Raw genomic sequence first — 27797 nt, forward strand, 5'->3', positions numbered from 1 at the left:
TGGAACTACTGCTCACAGCTTCGATTAAATTACAGGTGTGCCGGGAGGTAAACCATCAGGACTGAAATGGAACTGCTGCAGATGGAGCTTTGGTTTTGTGACAGAAATTAAGTTATTGATAGTTCAGATATGAAAGCAATGATAGAATTAGACACTGAAATTGTTGGTCCTCAGGGAGGGTGTTTGTGTGCGGTGGCTGTAGATAAGTGGATTGTGTCTGGGTTGCCTTTTTACACCACTGCTGTCATTCATTTTCATCATTTTTCTCCAGTTTTTCTCATTACCCTGTTTCTAGAATGCTGCTCATTTCTTACCTGACAGAGTTCAAGTTCTTCTTTCTTTTGTAGCTTTACAAAACCTCTTCTGCTTTTTTTGGCCTGTCCTGCTCATCACATCTCATGTACGTGTTCCTCTCAGTCCTCCGGCCTAAGGATCTCTGTATCTAACTTACGTTTTCACCGTTAATTCCTAAACTCTGCCTCTCAGATAACCAGGTGACCCTGCTCCCACAACTCCTCCAACCTCCTTTCCTTGAGAAGTTTTCCATCACCTTGTTTTTTGTGAATTCTCAAAGCAGGGGTTCTTTGAGCTGATTTCCTTTGTAAATGGTTTATGTCGCATTTTCACACAGTGATTTAGGACTTACAGACAACTCAGTGAGATTTATCTTTTCTGTGACTGCAGGAGAAACATCGAGGTTTTTCCAGAGGACGCAGTACTATGATGGCGTGCTCTCAGCCTTGGTCCAGGCTGGGGTCCGAATTCTTTTTAGCTCTTGCCAGGAGGAAACTGCCAGTCTGCTGAAAGACCTGGCTCTGGTGGAGCAACGAAAAAATGCCGCTATCAGCGTGCCGGTGGAAGTGGAGGGTCGCAGACAGGAACTGCTCAACTTCTACTTGAGCATTCCCAACATCAGCTATTTGGCTGCTCTCAACATGTGCCACCACTTTGGCTCTGTGAAGAAGATGATCAACAGGTAACAGCAAAAACTCGTGGCAGGTTCGAGGCCTGCCTTTCCCTTCACTCCTCTGCCTCATCCCAGACCTCGTGCTGGGCCGGGCGAGCCTCCCTGCACCGCACTCCCAGAGCTCCCCCGGAGCCGTCCTGTCTCCGCGTCAGCCCTGCCCTGCTCTTGATGCACTTCTCAGTCTCTCCAAGCTGAGCGCGCTGGAGCTACAACACAGGCTCTGCTTCCTCTGTCCCTCCTACCCCCGTTGCCTTTCCCGGTTTCCCTGCAGCTGTCCTGGGGCTTGCTGGGGTCTCGCGGGATCCTTCAGAAACCCAGGAAGGGCCACAGCAGCAGCTCTGGCATTCCTGCTGCAGCCCTCGCGCCAGACACACCTCACCCACTAGCAGTTTCCCCACCTGACGTGGGAAGAGCTGCCGGTGAGGTGCCCTCGCTGTGCTCTCTTACAGCTCCCCACTGGACATCGCCACCGGCGCCCAGGTCAGCCGGCAGAAGGCAGAGGAGATCTTCCGCTACCTGCACCACGGGTTTGATGTGCAGATGCTGCCCGAGAACCTCTGCGCCAGGGGGAAAAGCCACGCACCTGTCAGGAGCTGAGGAGCGAGAAACGGGGCTTCTGAGAGCCTCAGGCTGTTTTATTTCAATTGCACTTTACTGAGTTCTGAGTCACTGTAAATATGTAAATAAATCCTCACAGACGGGCCGGGGCTTTTGGCATACAAGGACCACTTCTGTTTCTGTGTGCCTTAACGCAAGGCTCCGTCCTTGCTGGGCCGCTCCCCGGGCCTCCTGCCCAGCGGCCACAGCTGCGCCCTGCGGCTGCAGCGGTGCCAGGAGGCAGCACGGGGTGCGGGTGGCGCGAGGCCAGTGGCTCTGGGGGCAGGGCTGTTTTTTGTTTGCTGCTCGTGATCATAACAAAACTCCTTTTAAAATAATTGCAGCTTTTTGGCTTAGGTAGACAGGCGGTGACGGAGGGGAAGGAGCCCACCTGCGGTTACTTTCCATTCACCGGAAGACCGGTAGCCAAGGTGCCTGGAAAGAAACTAGCATTTAAGGCATTCCTCAGTCTGCTGCTAGGTTCTGCTTTGCCCAGAGCACCGCGGACCTTACTGGGTTTGAAACTGAGCCAGGCAAGCCTAGGGCAGTAAGTGCGTGCACCTGGTTTCAGGTGGCCTTGCATCTACCACCGCCTGTTCAGCTCTCCTGGCCCTGCCCTGCAACTGCTGCCGCCTCCTCGCCTCCTGCCCCCTGGGGCGGCTGCAGCAGGAAGGGCACGGGGAGCCGCCCGGTGGGCGCAAGCAGCCGCCCGCTCACCCTGCGGCGCTGCCCCGCGTTCAGCCTCCTGCACAGGCTGTGCAGCACACGCAGCCTCCTGCTGCCACACCGTGGCTACTTGGAACTAGCCTTCTTTTAATCCTTCCCGTTCCCTTCTGGAGCCATCCTCGTTTGCATTCACGAAGAAGCCTGCAGGGAATCAAGGGGCTTCCTTAACAGCAGTAAGGCCGCTTGCTTACACATTCTGGGCTGTGTGGGTCTGGAATAGAGGGGACGTGTCTGTGCAGAGAAACGGGCCGGCTGTCAGCCAGCGGTGCCTAGCTGGGAAAAAACACACCCAACCCCACACCCCTTCGAGGCCCAGCTAGGCAAAGCAGGGCTGCTTACAGGTGAGGCAGCGTGCACGCGTGGTGTTGCTTTGGAGGGCCAAAGAGGAGCTGGGACAAGGCTAAACGCCTCAGCGCCCAGACCTGGCATCACCCTCCTTTGCCTTTGAAGCCAGGCGACGCAGGGGACCTGGCCACACGTACTAGAAGGTCCTGCAACTCCTCTAGGCTGAAAAGGGGTAAGGTAAGCTGCAGCCCCTTACCCTTGCTTCCCTTTACAGAGCTTCCTTCCTCTCCAGGTTGTTTTTTTTTTTTCTCCCACCAAGCAGTTTCCCGGTGCCACTCCCTGCTGTAATGCAGGCCCGTACCTGCGAAGGCCTGAAGTGGGTAAGGGCGAGGCCCACAGGTCAGCGCGTTCGTTGCTTAGATTAAAGCTGTATGCCTAAGTTATGGTAGAAATTCAGGCAAAGTTCTCTCAGCTGCATTTACCTTTGCAGAAATTACCGTGCTCACCCTTCAGCCGCACAGCAGAGGCCAAACCCCCTTGGCCACGTCCCTGGGCCTGTGCCCAGCTCAGCCCCCAGAGTGCGCCGGCTCCGGGCCCCCAGGTGCCTGGGCGAGGCTCTCATCCTCTACTGAAGGTAAAAGGAAAGAGCCTAACAGAGCTCAGCATAAGCTTTCAGAGTGGCTCAAGCCAACCAGAAGTCTTTCAAGCTTATTTCATAATGTTTGAGGGTTTTTCTCTGCCTGTGTTGTCAGGGTTTTCCCCATAAAGCAGGAGGAAAGTAACACCCAGCATCAGCGAGCCAGGCCTGGGGCCTGAGGACAGAGCCTGTACTTCCCCTGGGCTTCAGGGTTCAGAAACCCTCAGGTGACAGCCTGGAGGGGAAGTCCCTGTGCAGAAGGACAACAAATGATTTTTTCCCCTACCTACCGTTCAGAGGAAACATATGCTCAAAGCTTTGTTCTTCTGTACTACCACTAAAAATATTTAGATATTGCTTGTAGGGGGCAGGAATTGCCATTTTAAAAGAAAAGCAGAATGCTTACATGACCGTGCCTAAAAGTTTCAGGCAGGTGCTTTCCTACGTATTCATAAAACCGCTGCCAGACACTTGGCATCTTCTTTATTACATTAATGTAAAAAATTCAGTTTCTCAGGAGAGCAAAGTAAAAGGCAATTCCGATTAGTTACAAACAGTGCTGTTTTAAAGTTACTATACAGTCATATTTCTAAAAGAGTATTTTTCTTAAAATGAACCTATCAAAATTTGTAAATAGTTGGTATCAGACTACATTTCTCCCTTCCCCCTTTGCAAGGAAAAACAGGACGAAGGAAGGAGGGGGCCTGGGCAAGAAAGTTCCACTTTGTACACATGAAAAATTGCCACCCTCACTGCTGACCTGGCAGCAAGAATGTATTTTAACCGCAGAAACACCGCAGGCCGAGTTTTCCAAAGCGGCCTCTAACATAGGGCCACAAGGACACCATGCCAGAGGGGTGGCTAAAGCCCTTGCTTTTGACTTTCTGTACGAGAGGTTTACAAATGTTGAACTAATAAAACCTCCAAAGTTCATTAAACAGAAAAATAAGAATCTTCCTCCTCTTCATCTGATGAATCTGCTGCCTCGGGCATGAAGAGCTTCCCTACAACAGAGGTCTGATCCACTTCTGCAATAAGAAAAACAGGGAGGAGATTATTAATGTGTGTGCCTGAGCTGAAAAAGCAGTTACAGAAGGTCCAAAGCTAAGATGCTAACAGCCAGGAGCCAGTGGCAATGTGAAAGTGAGTGAGCCTGACACGGAGGAGGAGAAACAAAACTACTTACTTTTATCGAAAGTAAACTTGGTTCTGCTTGAAGCTGGTGTACCAAGTGCAGCTCCAGCCTGGCAAAAAGGAAAAAGTCTCCACTCAAACAGCAGTTACAGCATCAGCGCAAGGAGAATGTGAAACATCATGGGGGGGAAAAAAGGAACAGGCAAACTCGGTATTCCATCAGAATAAAGTCGCCCTACTGCTGTGCTACATTTTCACTCTAGATTTAAACTACTTAACTACCATAAAACGTTACACTGAACTAGTGATGTTTTTGTGCTTCTGGGATCTCAGTTGTTCATGGAAAAGCCAGGAGAATTACCAAACCAAGGATACCAAAGGAATAAATACATAAATTCAGGGTGCACGGTAAGGAGCCTTGTTTCCCGCTCCAGCTCTACAGGAAAAAATAACAGGAACTTAACAAATCTGAAAGGTCCAGAATTCAAAAGCAGTGACAAGTCCTGAAAAAAGACATTTTAAATAATAATAAAAGTAACTTTTCTCCAAAATATATGTAGATTCAAACCAGAATTTGGGCATGAATCAGGGGAGGGTTCCTGGTTTTTGTCAATACACAGACTCCTCTGTGATCCAGGGATTCCTTTGCCTGCTGCTCAGCAGAACCTGGCACTGCTACAGGGGAACGGGGCGATGCGCAGGAGGCAGCGTTACCGGCTTCTTCTTCACTTTGTCCCAGGTGTCTCTCCTGCCCTGCGCGTTCTGCATTCTGAACACGTGCCTGTCGTAATCGTTCCTGTGAAGGCCACCAAGCAAGTTAGTGTCACTGGTGCGCTCTGCTCAGGGTATCAGCGGGATACAGCCACAGCCGTTATACATACAGTTCTAATTGAGACAGAAAATTAGCACGGTCATTAAAAACAGTTGTTGGTCAATTCATTATAACGAGCTCTGGGAGTATGACTCAGTGCAGAAGTGTTTAATTAGAGCACATGCTATAGAGTCTTAATGCAAATATCAGACAAAAAAATTTATTATCTTCACAGATGTTCATTTCTCTTCCATTAGATAAAAATGCCACCTATTTCAAATTTGTTTCAGTAAAGCCTGAAGCAGTTGGGTTAACAGATTTAAGACTCAGAATGAGCAGAGGGACCTCTACTGAGGCTGAAGCCCCAAACCATCACCTTCTCCAAGAGTAAAAGGACAGGCAACGGGCAATGTTTTAGTTGTCCATACTTAGCTGAGTAGCTCAAACTGCACACACTGTCAAATGAAAGAGCTTTCTCCAAACAAACACCTAAAGGACTGCAGCATTTAATCCGCATGTCTGGAGGTGAAGTGAACTTTCTCAGAAGACACAAAACTATCCCTGGGAAGATGAGAAAGGAAAGCGTCAGCAGAGGAACAGCAGTAAGAGTTCCTACCTGTTGATAGGTCCCAGCATGCCAGGGCTGATGTGCTCACACTGAGGGGTTTTCGCCAGAGGGAAGAGAGCCGAGGAAGGTGTGATTGGGTTGTCGGTAAGTGCAAAGTCATCATCGTCATCCTCTTTGCTTCCCAGGAACATTGGCAACTACAAAGCCACAACAGAGCAATCAATGACCTGCCCTTTTCTGCAGTCCTCTTAAGAGGCGTCTTGGGGTTCTTTCTGAGTGGCCATCGCAAACAGCCCGTTCGTGATGCCGCGAACCTCGGCTGTATCCCTCTTCCCCACAGTGAGGAGTCCCAGACTTTCATTCTCTCCACAGGCAGGCACTCCATCCCCTTGCTCACTTCAGCTGCTTTTCCCGAATCCACATGTCCCTCCACACGGCATACAGAATGCAGGCATGCAAGGACTCCACATAGCAGCCAAGTGATGGCTTGGTCTTGCTTTTAATACTCCTGTGGATGCCCAACATTTTGCTGGCCTTCTTTTGGCTGCTACTACACATCAAAAAAAAATCTGATTACTATTACAAGTTCACAGTTGACCATTACTACTCAGGAGGAAGATTTCAGGATTACTCGGTGAACTTGTGGTCCTTTATTTTGAAGAGAAAGAGGAGCAATGGAAAGGTTCAGAGAGGAGCAACATAACCGTTCAAAAGCACAGACCAACTTCCACACAAGAAACAGCAGTGGGTCCTAGGGGAAAGGTGACGGGCATGAGGGCAGCTGTGCGCCGTCTCCTCCCCATGAGGAGAGGGGGACAAAGTCAGCAGATGCAGAACAAACGATGATGATTCTTCACACAACAAATTCAGCTCCCGAGTTTGCCGCATGAAACTGGAGATGTGGGAAGTCTGATGGCTTCAGGGAGGGGCTAGACTAGTTCATGGAAGAGAGTTCCACTCGTGACTCCTAAATAAGGATTTCCCTCTGGAGGGATACCTCTCACCATAAGCCACAACAGGAGGCGAGTTTCTTTTGCACAGCGCACGCTAAGTAAAATTATTTGAATCCAGAAAAAGAAAAAATTATGGAGAATGCTTTTCACGACCGGCTGAAATTGTATTCTACCAAATGGCAGTTTCCCGGGGAATCCCTTTGCAAAAGAGGAGGGCTCGGACATGGATGCATTGATTATTCCACAGCCAACCTGCATATATTAGTCGTGGGGACATCACCACCACACACCGCACTCTATGGAAAGCAACGAAGTTACCAGTGCTTAAATTAGGACTTTTCCGTGAGGCAGGGTGTTGCTCTACTTTTGGATGTGTGCCAGAATAAGAAATGAAGTGTTGCTACAAAAAACACACCAGAAAAGAACAAATGTATCAAAAGACATAGAGGTGCTGTTTGGAGTCCCTGCAGGAGCCAAGGACCCCGTGTTAATAGTTGGAGCTAGTCCGGTCAGACGGCAAGAAGACACATCATGAAATATACGTTAAAAATTCTCTACAGGTGTGTATAAATACATAAATGAAGTTATCTTGATAAATGAGTGGTTTCTCTTTAAAAATGAGAAAACTGAAATGAAGAAAGTCTCAACATATAGGATGCGTTGTTGTGCTTTGGTTACTGAAAATGAGCCTAACCAAGGAAACCTGGCACCTCCTGCATCCAAACAGGAGGGAGAGAGAAAACAACAACAAAAAGCAAGGGGCAGGGCGAGAGGATGACAGAACTCCCACAGACAGACAGCATCGAGAGGAAACTGGTTTTAAATTTGAGCTGTGCTGAGGGGAGGGAAAGCAAAAACTTCCTGTGAAGTATCCATCTGACTTCAGGAAGGGCCCATTTCCACTGCGTAAGGATCTAAGGAGCATCCCCCAGAAGGGCGGCATCGCTCTGCAGCACCGAGAGGGCAAGGCCACGCGTGCTGCAGACTGGCAGTCCTCGTGCCTTCAGCAGCACCGCTCAGCTGCACAAGTCCTGCTCCACGCATCCCCACTGCCAGCAAGCACAGGCCTCCAGTAAGGAGTCCAGTAAAGAAACCGCCTCTCCCAAAAACACAGGAAAGAGTTTGTTGCTGGCACGGAGCCAGCAGACTTGGAGCACCACCCTGAAACACGAACCAGAAAACATCAGTGTATGTGGAGTTCTCCCAGATTTACCTTTACTCTTCTGTTTTGAAAGGGTGTTGCAGTGAAAACATCATCATGGTTGTCCTTTGGCAAATGGTCCAGGAAATCTCTCATCTGCTGTTTTCTTTTGAAGGTTCCCACTTTGGCAGTTATCGTAACTGGTTCTTTCTTATCTACGTGAATCAAAGTATTAATTTTTCTAAGCCATTTGTTATGTAGCATGGTTTTAAAATTAGCTAACTGTAATCAATGCTAGAGATAAAGCCCTCTCTTTTGAGGAAGTTTCTTATAGCCTCTTTGTGATCCTTTGGATTTCTGTACAACTTTCAAACAGAATTTCTCTACTACATCTGAATCAGAAACTTACTCTAGAGCCTTACGCAGCCATTGCAAGTGTCGTGTATCATGATTTAACAGAGTTATCCATGCACCTGCCTTTCAAAGGCAAAACACACTACGAATTAACACCGCATCAAGAAGCATCAAGTACTCAAACACAAAGGCTCTGCTGCACAGACAGGTGGAAACCAGCTGGCATCCTCGACAGAGGCTTTGCGGAATGCTCATCTGAGACCGCAGTGCACACGGTTCTGTCCTTTGCCAATATTAACCACTCAGAACTCCTGCTGTGTTCTCTAATACATCTGTTTTGTCACTGCCACTGGTGCTTGTAATTCCAATCCCCTACTTTCCATCACAGGTTACTCTCTGGGCAAGTTTAGAAGAGCACTTCCCAATCTCCTAATCTTCAAACACTCCAAAGCTAAAATGGCTGCTTACACAGACGGTCAAGTAAAGAAAAATTAAAAATAAATCCAGAGTTGAGATTTTCAGAAGAACAAAATAATATTTTATCATCTGTGCTGAGATTCACCTGTAACAGGATCTGCTCACCTTCTGAGAGAAAGCCAAGGAACAGCTCCTAGCTGCCAAGCAGAATCCTTTGCTAAGTATTACGCAGTACAGAGCCAATGTCAGTCAACATGAGGTGGTTTCTACCTATGCTCCAAAATGCTTGAGAAAAATAGTATCACTATCAAAGCTGAATACGATTTACTACTAAACTGATGTCCAGTAGATTCTCACAAGAATTCGGCAACTGCCCCAAATGCTTCAAAGAAACAGTCGAGTAAAAAGAAAGCGGGTTGTTCTGCACTTGAACTCAGCCTGCTTTTTTCAAGCCTTCACAAAGTCACGATCCACTGACTTTAAGGGCGGGGAAACCTGCCGTGACCACCCGCTCTGGTCTCCAGACCGGAGGCTGCACAACTGGCCTCAAGCACTCCTGCAGGAACTTCAGAGACTGGGTAACGTGGATCGCCTCATTCAAACAGAGAAACTCTGTCAGTGCTTTCACTAAACAGAGAGCGCTGCACAAGTTTAAGCACCGAGAAGCAGCACCGGAGTCATCTCACCCACTGCGGCGCAAGACCTAAAGCTTCAGCTTCCAGCGGCTGAGCGATGGATGTTTTTGTCGGCTACAGGAGTTACTATCAAGCATTCCTCATCTAAGCACTGAAGTCATTATAACCTTCTCTTTGGTGATTGGATTGAGCTTGGAAACATGCTTGGATTGGCATATTTCATACACTTCAGGGGAGGGTCAGGCTGGGTGCTGGGGAAAGGTTCTGCACCCAGAGGTGGTCGGGCACTGGGACAGGCGCCGAGCTGCCGGAGTTCAAGAAGCGTTTGGACACCGCCCTCAGACACACGGTCTGATTTTCTTTTATTTTTGGTTGGTCCTTGGGGACCCAGGAGTTGGACTCGATGACCCTTGTGGGGCCCCTCACCACTCGGATATTCTATGATTTTATGAGCTTCTTGTGCCTTTCACCCCAGGCACACTTGCTATCCTTAAACACAAATTACTGATTCCAAAGTGGACAGAAGAGAGTAACAGGCGTGCAACTGCCAAACACAAGAGAACTATTTGGTTGTTCTGACTGCGCTTTGTCCCAGGTGCATTCAAGTACCCCATTATCCTGTTTGGGCAGAGAGTTGTACAAGCAGTTTACTACCCACCAGGCGTCCAGCAGCCTGTTAAGATGTGAATAGCTATTTTCTCTTAGGTGGCAAAGGTTAAGCCTTCCTGTCACAGCAGGAACTCAAAAACTCTAAACTGTCCTTTTTCTTCTCATCGCTGCCTCAGACATTTACGACATCCTTCAAGCTCTACAACAAACCTTTGTACAGTAGAAGTTAACCTCCTTCACTACAGGACTCCGGTCCAAACGCTAAAAGATGGAATCTCCTTACTGCTCATATATTAGGAACGCGTGTGCTTGTGTCTGCCTCTTCTATTGCAAAACGAATACTGAACTTAAAATTAGGTAAAGACAAAATTATACTCAGAGCCAAGAGGTCGGTACCTTTCTGTTCTGGTTTTCCTGAAGTGGTGGTCTTTGTGGCATGTCTTTTGGAAGCTTTTGCCTGTTGTTCCTCCGTGTATTTCTGATGGCATTCTTCAGCAGAACGAGACCCCACTGCCATCGCTACCTCCACCCAGAAACCGTTCTTGTGCTTTGGAAATGAAGCAACCGCCCTGCCGAGGGAACAAAACCACAACCTTCTTCATGCCGAACAGTCTGCGCAAAACTGCCGAGTGACCTGCCCTGAGACTGTCCTTCCCTTCCTAGCAGTGGCACTGTGCGCTGGATGTAAAGAATCTTGTCTCTGATGTCATCCAGACACTTTGAAACACGCACAACTTTATTGGAATAATTTATGCTAATGGATCAGTTACAAGATATATTTCATCCTTATTTCCAGCAGCTTTCCCTCCTGCCCCAAGACACTAACTCATACCTTTTTTCAGGCTTTTAATCTAAGAAAAGCAAAATGAAACACGGTTATTTTATAACCCAGTTATATATTAAACGCTGCCCAGTAGCCAGTTTAAGTCATTGGATTGTGCATTAATTTAACATTCCTGTGGTTATTCTCCCCTACACAAAACTTAAATACATAAGCGCATCTGTCATATTTTATTCCATTGGGCAAGAGAATATATCTCTTTACTGGACAAATCATAAATGTGAATACTTTAACAATACTATTTACCAACTCACGTTTTTTCGGTTTTATTCAAAGAAATATCTATCACACAAAAAAGTAAGTATGTGTATTTGGGAAGCAGGTAGAGGAGTAGTGAATCACAAAATTCTAGCTGCTGTGTTCCTCTCACTTTATACTGTGGTAGGGGCTGCTCTAGGCCCACACATTACAGTTATTCTAGAAAACTTATGGGGTCTCCTTTATTTTACTATTTTTCAATTTGTTAACAAAATGTATTTTGTAAAAGGAAATTAAAGCAGAAAGGAAACCCTTAAAATAAGCTGAAAGAAACTGACTCTCAAAACCAAAAATCTGAAAAATGCAAATTCATAGACCATCCAAACCACTCCAGTATGTTATGCCTCCTGATGCCAGAAGGAAACTTTGCCCTGTGAAGACAAGGGAACCACTTGCCTGTGCAGCTTTTGTAATTCCTTTTCAGACCAGACATCAGTTGTCCTTGGAAAAAATCCGAGAGACTTCTGCACCTTTTCCTTCTCGGGTTCTCTCGATTTTGCTGCTGAAGACTTGGCAGTAGCAGAAGCATTAGAGTTTGGTTTTTTATTGGATGCTTTTGATTTCTTCTCTTTTATGTGAAATTCCCTATCTTTGTTTTCAAACTTAGTGTCAAGTTCAAACACATACTTTGGAGCATTGGTTCTGCTTCTTGTCCTCATTGCCTCAGACTGATGGGAAGTACTGGACTCACTAGACGTTTTTCCTTCAAGCAAATCAGAAGGACTGTCGGTGTACTCAGGCACCCTTTGCCTCAGCTGCACATCATGGGAGGCGGCAGCAGCAGAGCGTTTAACTTCCCTTTGTTCACATGGCACCTTATTTGCACCGTCCCGTACGTTTTTACAGTGAGAGGAAGATTTGGAGTTTTGAGTCTCTTTTTGCACTAAAGGTCTAGTTTTCCTTTTGACAGACAACGGGACATCTTCACTGGATTCTTCCTCATCTTGGCTTGAGGATTCTTCTGTTAAAGGCTTGTCTTGACAAAGTTGTCTGGCTGACCTTAAAGAGTACGTGTAAGCCTGCCGACTTGTAGTCTCTTCCTTTCTCATGGTTCTGCTGTTACAGTTGTACTTGTTCCTATCTTCAGTATTTAAGCAAGTCGCCTCAACAGAAACCTGTCTTTTAATTTTATTAGTCTCAGTTGCACGATCACTTTCATCATCATCTGAAATAAAGCGCCTGGCTTCTTTGCTTCCAGTGGACTTTGTTTCTTTTTTGGAACTTACTCTTTTTTGACTGTTTTTCCCTGAAAGAGATGATGTCAGTATATCACCCATTGCAATGCAAAACATTACCATACTCTCAGATGAGCAAGACTAGCTTGCTGCAGGATGCAACGCTTTCTGCACTCGTTAAGATCTGCAAACTCTTTTCTGTTATGCCAAGTGTAGTCTGCAGGAAGGCGCAAGCAGCACATCTCCAGTGTGAGCTCCCCATGCTCTGCAGAAGCTTTTCCCCCAGCTACCAGATCACTGCAGTCCTTCAGAACAAGGGGATACTCCATCAAATGGTCATGTTGGAACATGAAACTAATTTAAACAGTTTCCCTCTGGAACATTCCAGATGCTCTTTCATTAATTTCATGCTCTTAAGGAGCAAGAAATTAATGATGGTAAGAAACATCAGCCCACACTCTGTACCGTCCCTCCACCATTCAAGAGACGTGTAAGCACAGGTAATTTGCAACCCACTTCCAAAGACCTGCCCGATGGTAACTGCAAAATCACTTCTGCTTTTCAGAGAACTTTACCAAACCTGACCGAGTAAAACCAGCACCTTAGCAAAGCTTCCTGGGATCACTACCTCCTTTCCTGTAAATATCTCTCAGACAGATTAAGTAAAGGCCTTCTGCCCTGATGCAGACATTCCTACGTATTCATGCTGAAATTCTGCAGGAACACAAGGCTACGTGATAAAAAGGCAGGACGCTGCCTCCCAGCAGGCAGGCCACTCCTGGGCACTGCAGTCAAGAAGCTGTGAAAATAGCGTTACACACAGCTTGTACAGAGAGCACGTAGCATGAAACCTGTTCTAAGCAGAGAATTCATTTTGAGCAAATGCCCCTTCCTCTGCTCAGAGGGAGTACGGCCAGCAGCAGGTAGGATTCCTCATGCAAAGGAGACCTCCAGTTCCTGCCCAGTTTGCTCCCATGACAGAATGCCTCCAGACTACTAGAAGAATTAGGATTATCAAGGCTACAAGAGAGAATGTTAAAGTATTGAGCAGATAGAGAATCAAATAGGAAATGGAAAATATTACTAAAATGCTACGACTGAGATCAAGCAAACATTCACATCCCAAAAGCTTTATCTGCAGTACAAATAGTTTCTGTAAAAAACATTACTGCTGTTTTTAAGAGAAGCTTCTGCTTTACATTGAGATTGATTTCAGGGCACTATCGTTTCCCAAATTTTATTAAAAATAAAGGCTTTAAAACCGTCAGCACTTTTTTGTGTGTGTACCTATGTAGGCATTTCATTTCATCGAATTCATCCAGCTTGAAAAGCAAAGCCAGACCGATAGCCGGACTGGTCGATTACCTTAAGTTGCACGTAATAGCTATGTTGAGAGATCAGGAACTTCAAAAAAAAATCATCATAATCCTTTCATTTCAACTTCTGGAAAGAAATCTGCACATTCCCTTCATGTAGTTAAAGAAAAAGTTTTAAAACATTTTGAGCTGTAAAACTAGGCATTAATGCTACTCTGATAATTCTTCATAGAAGAAGCAAATGATCATTAGAAGATTTAAATAAATATATTGCATTAACCTGACATCACCACATTGCTCCAGCACCCAACACATAATCCCATTGATTCCAGTCAATAACTTAAACAAAAAAACAAAACCCATCTTTTTTTTTTTTTTTACCTTTATCTTTGCTTTTTGATTTTTCTTCCACTGCCTTCGTTGCATCCTTTTTCTTCGTCCTTTTGGATTTTTCAGTACTACACAACTTCAAAATAAAACAATTTAATCTAAACTTCTGCTAGAGTTTACTTATCAAGCCTACTGACGTCAGCTCCGAAAAAGCCAGATGTTTACACGGTGGGTAGATTTAAGACACCTACACTGTCCCTTCTGTCTATTAAGTACTGTCTGATGAGTACAAGTGCATGTGACCAAAGCAACTTAGCCAGACTCCCTCTAAATACTCTAAAAATGGGGTTAAAATCTCAAGATCTACAACTGTTTGAGTTTATGGTAAATCACACACACCTCTGCACTGCTGGTGCTGATGACAAGTTTTAGTACACTCCCCATTCCATATGGCCACTTTATCTTAAGAAAAAGACAGCTGCTGCAAAGAACGCCACCTTCCTTCACACAAACCTCGCTCCCATTATCAAAATATTATCAGAGTTGGTGAAGTGTCACAATAAATAAAAACAGCCCACCCCAATCAAGAGAGGGGTCATCTGGAGAGACAGTGATATAAGAAATGAGGAAATATCTAGTCCTAACGAATGTGAAACACAGAAATGGGAAAGCTGACAACAGCAGCGATAACACAAAAACTTGCCTGCAGCACTGACACCCCTTGTGTGATTAAACACGGCAGAGGGACTGCGCGTTACGTTACGGGAAGCGTTTGCTTAGGAAACTCAGTGACCCACCTGTGCCAATTTCCTGATCTTTCAAGACACTTTGTTTTTCAGAAGTAATTCCCACTATCCCCACTTCACAGACAACAACTATCTGATAATTCAAAGATTAAGACTTTTTTTTTTACATTTTTATAATGTTTTCAAAATGTCCTGCTTCTTCAGGTACTTACTGGAGCTGGACTGGTTCCGTCAGTTAAATACATATCCAAGGTTATTCAATAATAATTCAATTCAAAGAAATGTGTAAGTAACAATACGCAAAAGACACTTACTATGCTCAAATAATCTACTCCTCCTTTTTCTATAGTAACATTTAATTCCTGATCGACAAACTCACGTTGCCCACACCAGAAACTTAACGGTGGTTTAATAAGACGGCCGCTACGAGTGTAAACTCCATTTGTGTCGTTCAGTACGGAACTGTGTCTTGGTACTACATCTACAAGAAAAACAAGAAATTTCAGTTTTTCCATAAATATTTTGTATTGAAAACTCACCATTGCACACTTCACAGGCACAGGAGCAATAATGTAGTTAAACCTGTTCATTTGCATGAACTCCATGGAAAATAGGAAACTTACCACAAAGTAAGGATGTTCTTTTAAAGGGTTCAGGTTACAAGTAAGCATACTTTAACAAGACTGAAGCAATAATTTTCATGCTTTATAGTCTACACCGCTGTGAACTTTTTAGTTTTACTTTGTTTACAAGGCTATGAATAATCTAAAAGTCATACAGGGGATTAGAACAGTAAAGAAAAGGTGTCACACTGAAAAAATCCTGGTTGTAATGAGAGAAAAAAACAGGTTTAATAGTATTAGCAAGAAAATCTGACTACAGTATTAACAAATAGTCCAATGAGATTTGGCCAAAGCCCTGCTGGATCCTATGACAAGATATTAAAAAGAAGGCAAAATAAAAAACCCAAAGCTATTAGTGTCCCTAATGAAGCTAGGCTTGCAAGGTAAAGCAAGATTGGCAAGGAAAAAACACGTTGATCATTGGGTTATGGCTCCACAACCATTTCCTTTGGAAACAAAGAAAACGTAAGGAATTTTTCTACAACCCATTCTGTCCAACTGAGGCAAAAACATTAAAGATGCCATAAAATAAACCTGCTCTAGGAACAGATTCAAAGGAGGAGTTAAAACTAAGGCAGCCAAAAAAGAGGGGGGACAGCAATGCAGGGGAGGAATCCCAAGGATGGAGCCTCGATGGAGAGATTATATCCCAAAGAGAGTACGATATGCAATATAGCAGCTGGAAAAAATTAACTCAAGTTTGCTGTCAGAATAAGCAGTTCTGGAGCCATTCCTTTCAGCTACTACAGAGCAAAGTAGACTCCTGCTCCTTTCCCCAGGGTTCTTCCTCAGAACAGCATCTAAAAAGCACCTCCTTTTTGAGCATCAGCAAACCAAACAACATGTTAGTCAATGCTCTTGATTACTGAAGTTCAAGTGAACGTAAACAAAAAAACCCTTCACCCAACTAGTTACCTCTTACCTACAGACAAATTAACAAGGAGGAAAACAAGCAGGTATCTTTTGCTGGGGAAACAGCTTTCTTTTTTTTTTTTTTCTAGAGAATAGCATTATAAATACCCACAAGTGTTTTCATCATTCTTTGGTGATACTTCATAAGTAGCGTTTCTCGTCTCAGATTTCTTTACATGTCTTGCTGGGTTTTTTGCGTTTTTCAACACATCCAAACCCACCACCGAGTCACTCTCTTCACTTTCACTCTCACCAATACTTTGTTTGCGTTCTTTCCTAATGATTTAGAGTTTAAGAAAAAAAAATAAATAAACACCCAAAGCAGTTGACCTTTAACAACGCATTAACTTACGTAGACTTGAAGCTTCTCCCCACCCCAGCAAAAGCCCAACGGCATAGTGCAGCTCTGTCCATACTGACACCATTCAAGCCACGGAATCAGTGAAGCCCTGCGCTTGTGTTGATCCTAAGAGTATGTAACTGAGTGGAACACAACCAAACCAGTATAATGAAGATTAGTAAAAGGGTATTCTTCCAACCTGGTGACCAGAATTTGCCTGGATCATAGTCTTCATACCTGCATCTGCAATCTTTTATCCTCTGCTAGTATAATGTTCTTAAAAATCAAGTAACGCTTAAGAGCATTGCAGTGAAACAGAATCTCCAAAGTACTTACCTCCTTCTTTCCTCAAGTAACTCCTCAACATATTCCTTCCATTTGTTGGAAAACCCATATGTAAATCTTTTGATGAAGCGATAAGGAAATCCTGTTTGAAAGAAAAGTAGCATTAACAATAGCCAGGCAATGCTTTTAATCAGAAAAGGAACAAATAACATCCAGTACAAGCATAGTCTTGTAAGCACCTCAGAAGCTCACTGCAGCTTTAAATACTAGAGACAGATTTCCCTGGTTTAAGAGAACTGCGTGCTTCATGGAAAAGTGAGCCAAAGGGGTCGTTAAATACAGATATCAGTACCTGGAGACATCATTCTAGCTTCCTGGGAACCAGGAACGTAAGCTTTCCCCAGCTCACCTATGCCAGACTGGCACGTGCCTTCCCTGTGGCTGCTACAAGTGCCCCAGAGAACAGGAGGCTTTAGGGCCCCAGTAAAATCTTAGGTTAGTAACAGCAACTGGGGTTCTTCAGGGCTCCATTTTAAGGCCAGTTCTCTTTAATGTTTTCATAAATGACGCGAATGCAGGAGTAGAGAGGCCCTGCAGAGAGATCTTGACAAATCAGAGGGCCGGGCAAATCACATGAGGTTTAACAAGAGCAAGTGCTGGATCCTGCCCTGCAGAAAGGGATCTGGGGGTTTTGATCAACAGCAAGCTGAACACGAGCCAGCAGTGTGCCCTGGTAGCCAGGAGGGCCAACCGTACCCTGGGGTGCATCAGGCCCAGCACTGCCAGCAGGTTAGGGAAGGGGTTGTCCTGCTCTGCTCTGCTGCGGCCTCAGCTCGAGCACTGTGTGCAGTTTGGGGCATCACAGTATGATAGTAAGCTGTTAGAGAGTGTCCAAAGGAGGGCAACAAAGATGACACGAGGTCTAGAGTAAGAGGTATATGAGGAGCAGCTGAGTTCCCCTGGTTTGTTCAGCAGGCCAGAGCAGAGCAGGCCGAGGGGAGGCCTCATGGTGGCCTGCAGCTCCCTCACGAGGGGAGCAGAGGGGCAGGCGCTGAGCTCTGCTCTCTGGGGACAGCGACAGGGCCCGAGGGAATGGCATTGGGCTGGGACAGGGGAGGGTCAGGCTGGGTGTGAGGGAAAGGTTCTGCACCCAGAGGTGGTCGGGCACTGGGACAGGCCTCCCAGGGCACTGGTCACCGCACCGAGCTGCCGGAGGTCAAGGAGTGTTTGGACACCGCTCTCAAACACATGGTCCCATTTTTTTTTTGGTTGGTCCCTGGGGGACCCGGGAGTTGGATTCGATGATCCTTGTGGGTCCCTTCCAGCTCAGGTACTCTATGATTCTATGACTGTCATGTAGCCTTCTTGCTGAAAGGCTACAACCTGTGCAGGAGCACAACACTGAGCTAGTACTTCTCTAAAAACAGAGCAGCGTTCATCCTCCCACAGTGACACCGCTAGTCATGGACTGCCATAAGAAGGATCTGCAACATGTGATTAAAAACAAGGTTAAACAGTAGCCTATTTATGTGAAGTTCTTGGAAGCAGCATCTTTCCTAAAAAGCACAGGGGTAAAAATAAATAAATAAAGTACGCCAACCATTAGCTACTAATTTTGGGAGCTGAAAGACTGTTAATATCAGCTTTTGCCAACAAAGAGTTCCAATAATTGAGCTCCTTTAGGATGGGAAACAATAAAGGCACTCTTTTGTGAGTTTATTTGGTGCCCAACAAAAAGCCCATCTGGCCCCTATCACGGAAGGGATCCCAACAGTAGTGGCCAAAGAAGAGTCAGGCAACTACCCAGGAATACTTCCCCATGCAGTCTCCCACCCTCCAGCTCGGAAATCAACACTGATATCTATGTACTGAAAAACCCCTAGGGAATTTGTCTTCCAGGAAATGGCTCAGTCTCCAGCTGAACTCATGCAAAACTTCAGCATCCACAAGATCCTGTGCAGGGATTCCCACCTGAGATGCACATGGTATGAGATTTATTTTTATTTTTTAATTTCCCCTCTGCTAGGTTTCTTTAATTTCCTTCACTTTGTTACTGCAAGAAACTTTACACAAGTGATCTTTATTTCCCATCTCCATTCCCTTTGTTCTTTCATTAACCTCTTACACACCTCTTCAAAACCTGTTTTGCAGGCTGAAAACCCTTAGCTCATTTTGTCCTTTGCCCTATGAAGGCTCCTTAATAATTTTCCCATTTTCTCCTCATGTTCTGCTGTATTCTGTATTGTTTTTGAAAGGAGTTTGTTGGGATTTTGGGGGGCAAGGGGGTTGGGGTGGTGGAAGAGAAGGAACGAGGTGGAATTGGATTAAGTATTCAAAATGTTCATGGGCAAAACCTATGGGTTTTACAGACAGAAGCATTTTTTTTTTTGTTGTTCTGCTCACTCCCAGCATTCAAGTTCACTGCTACTGAGCACTAAGGTAGGTGCTTAGGCAGTAAATAGGTAGTAACTTTGTAAGTTAACTTAGTAAATAGGTGAGTGCTTAGGCAGTGCTCTTACTGACAGAGCACTGACATTGTTAACGAAAGAGTAACTTGCAGTTCACACAGCCAGCTGTGTTCCCTGGGCAAGCAGTTAGGTACTGGTGCAGCTTTGTCCCAGACTGCCGGTGCCAACGCTGGCAGCCCCAGCGTTCCCAGCTGCCATTACCCCAGCTTGAAGGAAATCCTCAGGTCAGACTTCAGACGCAGCCTTTCTTCTCCTTGCTACTTACATGAGCTTGTCTTTAAGTTCTCTTTTGACTCATGTATCAACATTGAATCTGTTCAAGGTACTTCCAGGGTATTTTCCATACCAAGCCTACAACAGCTTTTCTTCCCCCCATGTGTGTGTTGCGGGAGAGGAGGAAGCCGAGAAAGAAGGATGCTCTGCTGTAAGTGCTAAGCCCATAGGATCAGAGGAATTAACCCAGCACATTCCATTAACTCTTAGGCTGAGGAAACCTCTGTAATACTTGAGGCACCCTGCTCAGAAGAGAGGTCTCCTGCTGTCACTTCTACTTCTCAGAATTTTATTTAAAAGTATTTATTTAGCAGTGTAACTAGACAAAAATCCAAGTCAGAACAGCCAAGTCAGGTATTTATCAAAATGCATTCCAGTACTGCAAACAAGAAGAAAAAAGATTAAACAAAGCCACAGACATATCTTTGGATGTCTTGTGCTGGGCCTGCGAAAGCAAAGTGTGCCAATCTGCCCTATTAAGAAGGGCACGATCGTGCACACAGGGCACATCTGAGCTAAGGCAAGCGTGCATTCCATCCATGCCACAGACGAGTTTTATCTTCCTAGAGGTGCCTCTGCCTGCTTACGCAGCAGCTCATTGCCTCATTTCATGTACTAGTAGCCATGACAGAGGACGTGTGTGAAGCCTAGAACAAAGCCTAGCCTAACTTAGTGTGCAACTTTATTTTCCTTTAAAATTCCATGTGCTTCAAAACACCATGCAGCAAGAAGTTCTGCTGGATTCGGTATAACCTACCACTTAGACCCTAAAAATGGTTCAATTTTCTAGATTATAAAGCACTGACTCCATAATTAGTCTGTCTTCAAACTGAAATTCCATGCAGCTTTGTGGAGCTACTGCTTCATCACAGACCAGTAAGCCACAAATAGGATGTGAACACCACAGTCATTTCAGCAGCGTATACAAAAATCCTTATTTCAATGTCTTAGCATTATTTAAATGCAAAAGACAGACCAAAATTACAAAAAGGCAACCTTGGCAAGAAATGGTTTCTCTAAAAGAACATACCCATTAGTCAATCTCACACTCCAAAAGCCCTCTCCACACCTGCAGCAACCTAAAAATGCCAGCTATGATTATCATTCGATAATATTTGGACATCCGAAGCTGGAGTCACCTTCCAGTACGTACTGAATGCAGCTGAGCCCAGCTAGCAGGATAATGCAAAACAGTCACTTCAGCAGCAACTTCTCAGGAAGCAGTCATAAATCTAGAGGACCTTCTCAGATTGTAATGTTACGTTAAGAATCATCTTCTTACCTTCTTTTCTCATCGAAGCGGAATCTATGTGCCCCTGGAGCAGGTAGATATTGCCAGATGATGTCTTAACTTGGTTGTTTGCTACACGTTCCATAATTGCATTACTATGCCAAGACAGGTCTTTCATATCTCTAAGAAAAGACAGATAACATGAAGAACAGAAATAAAACATTGTTTTCAAAAAAGAAGGAATTTCAAGCAGGAATACTGATATTCCATATCAGACTAACAGTGGTACGTACTTTATGAGTGATAAAGAAAACCTAGCACATCCTGCCAGCGTCTTCCTTAGCTTGGAAGACTTTCTGAGCTAATTTAATAGTTGGACAGTAGGCAAAAGGAGCACATCAACTACTGCAAACATTACTCACAGAACATGAGTCTGACATTAGACTGCAGAAACAAAATGGACTAAAGGACTCCCTTAAGCTCACTGCTGCAGCGGTACCGTCACGCAAGTTCACGAAGTACTATCGTACAGGTCAAATGCATATTCTCTCCAGGAATATTGTATTTACTTCTGACCTATTTAAAGACCCTAAATAAACCCTATTTAACGACAAGAACAACTGAAGAAGGAACCCCAATATGTGCAGATACAAAAAACAGATCCAAGCATTAACAAAAAAAATCTACATTTTTTAAAACATACTTCTGTAGTAGCAGTAAGCAACACGTTAAGCTATAAAACAGTGTTAAGGACAAACCCAAGAAGACAGTGCAAATGTTTAGCTATATAACTTGCCACAAAATAGGACAGACAGGATTCCGTTCACAGGGTCTGTAGAGCAGATCAAGTACACTGTGGGCAAGCAACATATACTGGATCCACACCAACACAAAACCTGAACGTGTTGCTAGTAACGAAGGCCAGGAAGCGCGAGCGCCAGCTGTCACTACACGGGTTAGGGTGCGAGCTGAGGGCCATGCTGCCGTGCTCCCAGGGGACGAGGGAAGACAGCCGCACAAGGGTGCGGAACTGATTCGACAGGTACCAAGGTACTCCGAGAGCACAAGTCTCAGAGCAACAGCTACCCCGCTAGGCAAAGGACGCTATAGCCTTTTCAGCTCACGTGCTGAAAGCCCACCGACATGTTTTACATTGCATTTAAGTCACAAAAATCTTTTCTTACTTCCGTTTTCCTTCAACGCATATTGCAGTGTTACCATTGATCACTCTAATGCTCCAACTGGTTAGGCAGATTTTTTTCTGTCACAAAAAAAAATAGATGTCATTTTTAAATTAGACTAAGATGTGTACCATTACCAAGGCATTAGCAAAATAGAAATTAACTCCTGTCTATCTCAAGAATCTATTTCAGCACCATCTTCCAGACAAGAAAAAAATGAAAGCGGTCATTAAACACATGAAAGTAGCAGCGTGATCGAGCTGGAATCCAACGCACAAGCAGTGGGCAGCTGCAGGCTGACTGGGAAGGTATCCCTCGCCAGCCTCCTAGGCCAGTCCCTGAGGAACACAGGACCCATCACAACACGCTGCTTTACTTGAGATATAAGCAGAAAGCTGCAAGTACTACCAAGCACTTATTGAAGTGAAAACAGTATCTGCAGGCTAGGCTGCTAGGAAAAGGTTCCTGCCTCACGTAACATCAGTTCGGATGTTCTGGCAAGAAAGCAGAGATTTTCACCAGTCACCTAGAGAGCTTCGGTTAACTTTAGGACCTCCCCTCGCCTACAGCTAGGAAACAGCTCTCCTCCTCCTCGGTTTTGCCTAGACAGCCAGGAGCTGGACCAGCCAAGGATTTGTTTCGTGTCCATCATACCAGCGTATGGCAATGAACAAACTTAAGTGATGACACAGAAGTCTTCAAGTAGAGTAGCTTGCAAATACTAAAAGAAAACGTTGCCTTTTACACACAAAAAAAAACAACATTTTCACCTTGGAGTCTGGGGAAAAAAAAATAAGTCTTTTTGAGTGAAGAATGTTTACCAACACAATCTGTGGTGGTTTCACACTGACAGACAGCAAACCTCCACCATGCCACTCTCTCACTCCCCCTCCTCAAAAGAGGAGGGGGAAAACATATGGGGAAAGAAGGCTTACAGATTGAGAAGAGGAACGGTTTAATTAAAGAAAAAAAAACAGGCAAAGGCCATGCAGAACCAAAAGGCGAGAACAATTACTCTCTACTTCCCATCGATGAGCGATGTTCAGCCGCATCCTGGGAAGTAGGATAAGTGTAGTGGTTGTTTGGGAGGACAGACGTCCCCACGAGAGCCCCCCTTCCCCAGCTCTCACCGCAGAGCATCATGCCGTAGGGGTCGTTTCATCCCTTCGGGCTGTTTGGGTCCCCTGACCGGCCCAGCCCCGGGGGCTTGCAGGGCACGTCTGTGCTGCTCCAGCTCCGCCCGCAGAGCACAGCACAGCAGGGGCTGTGCCCCATCCCAGCCACAGCCAGCACAGAATCTAATGAAATCATAGCTTAATCTGAGCGCTCATTGCTTTTGACAAGAAAAAACAGAATCCCAACGACAAACCACAAGCAGCCCACGGGAGGTTTTAGCCTGTCAGGAGCTCTAAAGCAGTAAGTTCTCCCACCTCGTTGCTCGCCTTGGCAGCAAGTTGACCCGAATGAGGTTTATCCAGAGGGCCCTTACAGTCTTTCAGATTCTGATTCCTTGGTATGTGGACTTTGGGAGTAGAGAGCATAATACTGCATAAGCACTGTGAGGGCTTTTGAGAATTAGTCTCCAGTGTCTTTACTCTATGAGCAGCCTGCTGATCACTTGGCTGCAGCTGCCCTTTTTCTTGACGAAGTTCACAACCATTTGCTTCTCTGCCTCCACGGCTGTCTTCTAACGGGTCCCCAGGCTTAAAAGGGGCAGAATAGACATTCACAGAGCTGGTTATTGTATTTTGAGACATTTCATCATCAGCATCCAGTGATTCCATAAGGAAATTGTCCTGATCATCCTTATCAGGGACCACACACTCTGTAGGAGCATTTGTGACTGGCTCACCGAAAGCAGGTTTGACCAATGGCTTTTCTGCAGTTGTGGAAGGAGGAATGTTTTGCTTGGTCAGGTCTGAAGATATTGTATCTGCCCATTAAAAAAAAAAAAGCAGTGATATGAGGATTAATTAATAAAATTTTGTACAGTTAGTTCTATTTTTAGTGAGTAGGTTCTAATGATTTGCACTAGAGTTCCAAAACTAGGATTGTGCTTGCTAACACAACAGCAAACCTTGCTCTGAATTGACTTGGACTGACTTTCCCTCACCACGAGATCAGCTTATAACCACCCCACTTTCCCCCCAAACCAAGTTAGCGTATACCACATATCTATTAGCAGCACATATTTACCATTCTTCCTGTCTTTACTTCAAAGAATCCTCCTTGCAAAGCAAAAGCCCCTGTTATTCACAAAAACCTCAAATATTTCCTTCTTTCCAAACTTCAAGACCTTGATTTCTAGCCATGCTGCTGTTATACTGGGAGCTACCAGCACTGGTTTTTGAGCTTTCAGATAAATTGAGTGCTGTTTTGAAGTTGAACAATGTTAAGTCTTTGCCATGCATTATTTTCATCTGTTTTTAAGGAACAGAATTATAGGACAGAAGTATATTCAGGGTCACTAATAAGAAACAACACAGGGGAAAAAAATACAAGGGAATTTAAACTCAAGTGCCAAAGTGGCACAACTAGTCTGTAACGGACTCTTAACCACAACACCAGGAGCTCAAAATGAAACAGTACGCACACACAAGACTAATGATGCTGAGCTTCAAGATCAGAAGCCAGTGCCCTAACCCACAGTTTACAAGTGGAATGCCGTCTCCAGCCCCGAGAAAACCAATTTGTAGGTTTGTTGTGCCACTTTCCTCTGCGCACAGACTACAGAGAACGATACCTTACAATACTCTGCCAACGCATGAGAAGGATTACAAGCAAAACCAGAAACCCTGAAGCCCAGGAAGTTTTTGAAGTGTTCTAAGAGCAATACCAAGTACCTTTCCGCTGCTGCTGCAATTTCTGCTTTACTCGCAAGAAGAACTTTTGAGGGGATTCCAACACAAGAGGGTCTACAGACAGCGTTTTCACGGTTTGGTTCTGAGGAATCCAAGCGCAAGGCAATTCTAGAAGTAATACAGAAAAGATCTTTGAATTTGAGGTAGAAAAGCATTTTCACGTGGAGGTGAAGCAAAATACACCAGCTGCCAGTAGACAACAATTTGCTGTTCCCCAAGCTGGATGGGCAACACAAGCCTTCCATTTTGGGGTTAGATGTTGCCTCGGCTGCATCTGAAAAGAACCCCTCAGGCAAACGTACACATGTCATGGATGTGCCCCAACCCTTTTTGTGGCTTTTTAATGTCTAACCGTAAACTCGGGCACTCTCACCTCCGTGACAGCAGGTTCTTTGGGAACAGAGTTGATAACCCGCCAATGACAGCTGGCTTGCAGCTGCCCATGCTGCTGGCTAGATAAGACAGAGCGAGTGCTCAGCCCAGCTGCCTGCAGCCATGCCTTAAATGAGACAAAGCAGGTGGGTCTTAACCCCTCTGGGTTAAATAACGGGGCAGGAGCGTGGTACGGGAGGTGGGTGGGTGGGTACAACAATGCGCAAGGGAACGCCGACAGCTGATGCAGCACTGCCCTTCTGACAGGCCAGAGAGCGTTCCAGCTGGTCTTCCGCTTGGGATGACCGGACCACGAGAGCACCGGGGCACCACCGAGGGCACGCTGCTCTAGAGCCTGGAGTCACGGAGCTACCCGCTGCCCTCCCGGACGGGCAGCTGCGGGACACGGGGCACAAGCCCGGCCGTGCCTGGAGCAGCTGCGGGGCTCCCCCCGGCAGGGCAGGGCAGGGCAGGGCGCTGCCGGGCTCTGCCTGCCCCGCACCCAGCGCGGGGGCACTGACGGGGGCCCAGCAGCGGTGCCCGGCTCAGCGCCCCGCGGCTTTCCCCTCGCAGCGCGCAGCCCCCCGGCTCCTCGGGGCGCCGCCGGGGCCACCCGCGGGCGGAGCGGGGCCCGGCCAGGAGCCGCCTGCTTCACCCCGCCCCCGCCCCGTCCCGGTGCCGTCCCGGTACCTGCCCGCGGGGCCGCCGCCCCCTCCAGCTGCCGGTGCGGGCCCCGCCGCCCGCCGTGCAGCGCCGCGGGGGTGAGGATGGGGTCGGCGACGGGGCCAGGCTGGGGGCGCGGGGCCCCGGCCTTCATCCGCTGGAACACCTTGGCCGGGGACTCGCGGCCCGGCGGCCCGCCCGCCCGCCGCTTCAGCTCGCGGCACGCCGCCGGGGGGGGCTCGCGGCGGGGCGGCGGGGCGGCGCGGCCCCGCGCCAGGAGCTTCTTCAGGGGCGTCAGCGTGCCCGCGGGGAGGCTGCTCAGCGGCACGGCCCGCAGCGGCACCGCGCGGAACGGCGCCGGCTCCGCGCCGCGGCTCCCGGGGGTGGCCGCAGCGAGCATGGCGGCGGCGGCGGCGGCGGCGCCCGGCCCCTCGCGGCCCCTCACGACCGGCGCCCCCCCGCCCCTCCCGGTGCCGCCCCGCCCGTCCCGCCGCCTTCAGGCCGCCCGCGCGCGCCCGGCAGGTTTAAGCTGGGAGCGCCGCGCGCCGATTGGCGGCAGGGCGCGTGGCGTCACCGGGCGGCGGGAAGTGACTGCGGGGCGGGGCGGGGGGGGGCGGGGCCGGGAGGGGCTGCGGCGCTCCCCCCCCTGAGCCGAGGCAGTGGTTGGGGCCGACCGGCGAGGGGAGGGGGGGCGGCACCCCGCGGGGCTCCGGTGGCCGCTCGGCGCCGCCCGCAGCCGGGGCTCCCGTGAGAGGGAGGGGGCAGAAGGCGGGGGCTTGGCTGACGTGGGATGTCGGTGGCTGGTCCGGGTTACAGCCGGTGATAACGCAGCGGCCCCAAGCCCTCGGGGCTCCCTGTTCATGCCCGCGCAGCGCCGCGAAGCCCCTTGAGGCTTTGGGGCTGCTCAGGCTCGCCCGCAGCCTCTGCGTGTGCCCGCTGTGTGAGGAGAGCTCTGCAGCGCCTTGCGCTTCGTCGCCTAAGCGCAGGGAGCCTCTCCCACACAGAGCCCTGCCTCCTGACCGGCCTTCCCACAAAGCTCACCGACAGGCCGGCCTTGTCGACACCACCCCAAATTAACACCCAGCCCGAGCAAAAATGCGTCCGTTTGGCTTCATGACCGCAAGAGGTCGGTGGGACTGCGCGGGGCGGCTCGGCAGGTGCCCAGCCGCTGGTAACACCAGGCTGAAGGAGGGAATCCTCTCCCCAGCCCCAGCCGACAGCGGGGCTCTGGCCCCAGACCTCGCTGTGCTGGGATCACGAAGAGGCACGCAGAGGGAGGAGCGCCCGGCCGCCTGCCCCTAACACCCGAAGTGGTTCCGTGTGGCGGTGGCTGAGGTGAATCCCTCCCTGCCGCACCTGCAGGGCACGAGTGTCGAAATCTGGTTCCTTGTAGCGGCATGGTGCTGTTTTTCCATGCTGCTTTGGTACTCTGAACAGTCCCTACAAGCCGTGGAGTACTCTAAACACAACGTCTGTGCGACTTTGCACACATTGTGATTGGCGGGATGAGGCCTTGCTGCGCCCAGCTTTGGTACCGAACCGGAGCAGTGTGACGCTCTTCTACAGAACGCGGCACCACAGAGCGGCCGGGGTTGGGAGGGATCACAGGCCACCCGGTGCCAAGCCCCTGCCATGGGCAGGGACACCACCCACTGGATCAGGTTGCTCAGGGCCTCATCCAACCTGGTCGTGAACCCCTCCAGAGATGGGGCATCCACAACATATTTTGCACAGCCGAAATAGTTGTGGACCAAGATTTGCCAAAGCACCAGATGATTTTTACTTGTTCCTGTCCTTGGGTATCAGAACATGAGAGCCATTACTGGCCTTAATTTTCAGGAAGACGTGAACCTCTCCTGCTGGGAGTGGGGCATGTGTAAAGTGTCTCAAGTGGGATGCAGTTGAAAGTCTGCAACTGGAGATGGCTCTCTGGTGATGCTCTTTGACTATTTATTTATTTATTTGTTTGTTTTTATTTCAAGCTCTCAAAAATAATTTTAAGAACGTTTCTGGTTCTTGAGCCCTTAAAGATAACTGGACCCTCTTTATGTCTTGTACTAACAGTCAGTTAATTTGAACATTGGTCAG

The 27797-nt window shown here is 47.3% G+C and overlaps 2 protein-coding genes and 2 long non-coding RNA genes across 5 annotated transcripts in view; 3 read left to right on the forward strand and 1 right to left on the reverse strand.

Moving 5' to 3' along the window:
• Positions 1-1666, forward strand: part of FANCM (FA complementation group M) — a gene marked incomplete at its 5' end in the record, with an annotated part of 71813 nt that extends 70147 nt beyond the window's left edge. Inside the window, 2 exons of the mRNA XM_040557800.1 lie at positions 685-976; positions 1417-1666. Of these exons, the coding sequence (XP_040413734.1) occupies positions 685-976; positions 1417-1564 (440 nt within the window). The remainder of the gene's footprint in view (positions 1-684; positions 977-1416) is intronic.
• A 1208-nt stretch (positions 1667-2874) lies between these two features.
• Positions 2875-4460, forward strand: LOC121071268. Its single transcript, XR_005820490.1, has 2 exons — positions 2875-3209; positions 3328-4460. It is a non-coding gene; the product is annotated as an uncharacterized LOC121071268 (long non-coding RNA).
• MIS18BP1 (MIS18 binding protein 1) lies at positions 3623-26184 on the reverse strand. Of its 2 annotated transcripts, XM_040559489.1 has the most exons (16): positions 25737-26182; positions 24657-24782; positions 23244-23746; positions 21817-21893; positions 20684-20814; positions 16712-16802; positions 16148-16311; positions 14815-14981; positions 13806-13890; positions 11330-12179; positions 10231-10403; positions 7892-8034; positions 5774-5922; positions 5061-5142; positions 4399-4456; positions 3623-4240 (listed from the first exon to the last, which is right to left on the reverse strand). In XM_040559489.1, exons 1-16 carry the CDS (start codon positions 26107-26109, stop codon positions 4146-4148), a joined length of 3267 nt encoding a protein of 1088 aa, XP_040415423.1. In that variant the 5' UTR covers positions 26110-26182; the 3' UTR covers positions 3623-4145. The 2 variants fall into 2 exon arrangements, with proteins under 2 accessions (XP_040415423.1, XP_040415424.1); XM_040559490.1 differs by lacking the exons at positions 3623-4240; positions 4399-4456; positions 5061-5142; positions 5774-5922 and adding an exon at positions 8229-8292 and having other exon boundaries at positions 7902-8034; positions 25737-26184.
• Positions 21902-27797, forward strand: part of LOC121071271 — a 478323-nt gene continuing 472427 nt past the window's right edge. The window contains exon 1 of the long non-coding RNA XR_005820495.1: positions 21902-23079. This is a non-coding gene — a long non-coding RNA (uncharacterized LOC121071271). The remainder of the gene's footprint in view (positions 23080-27797) is intronic.

The sequence above is a fragment of the Cygnus olor genome, chromosome 5 (genome assembly GCF_009769625.2).
Source record: "Cygnus olor isolate bCygOlo1 chromosome 5, bCygOlo1.pri.v2, whole genome shotgun sequence".
Classification (NCBI taxonomy): domain Eukaryota; kingdom Metazoa; phylum Chordata; class Aves; order Anseriformes; family Anatidae; genus Cygnus; species Cygnus olor.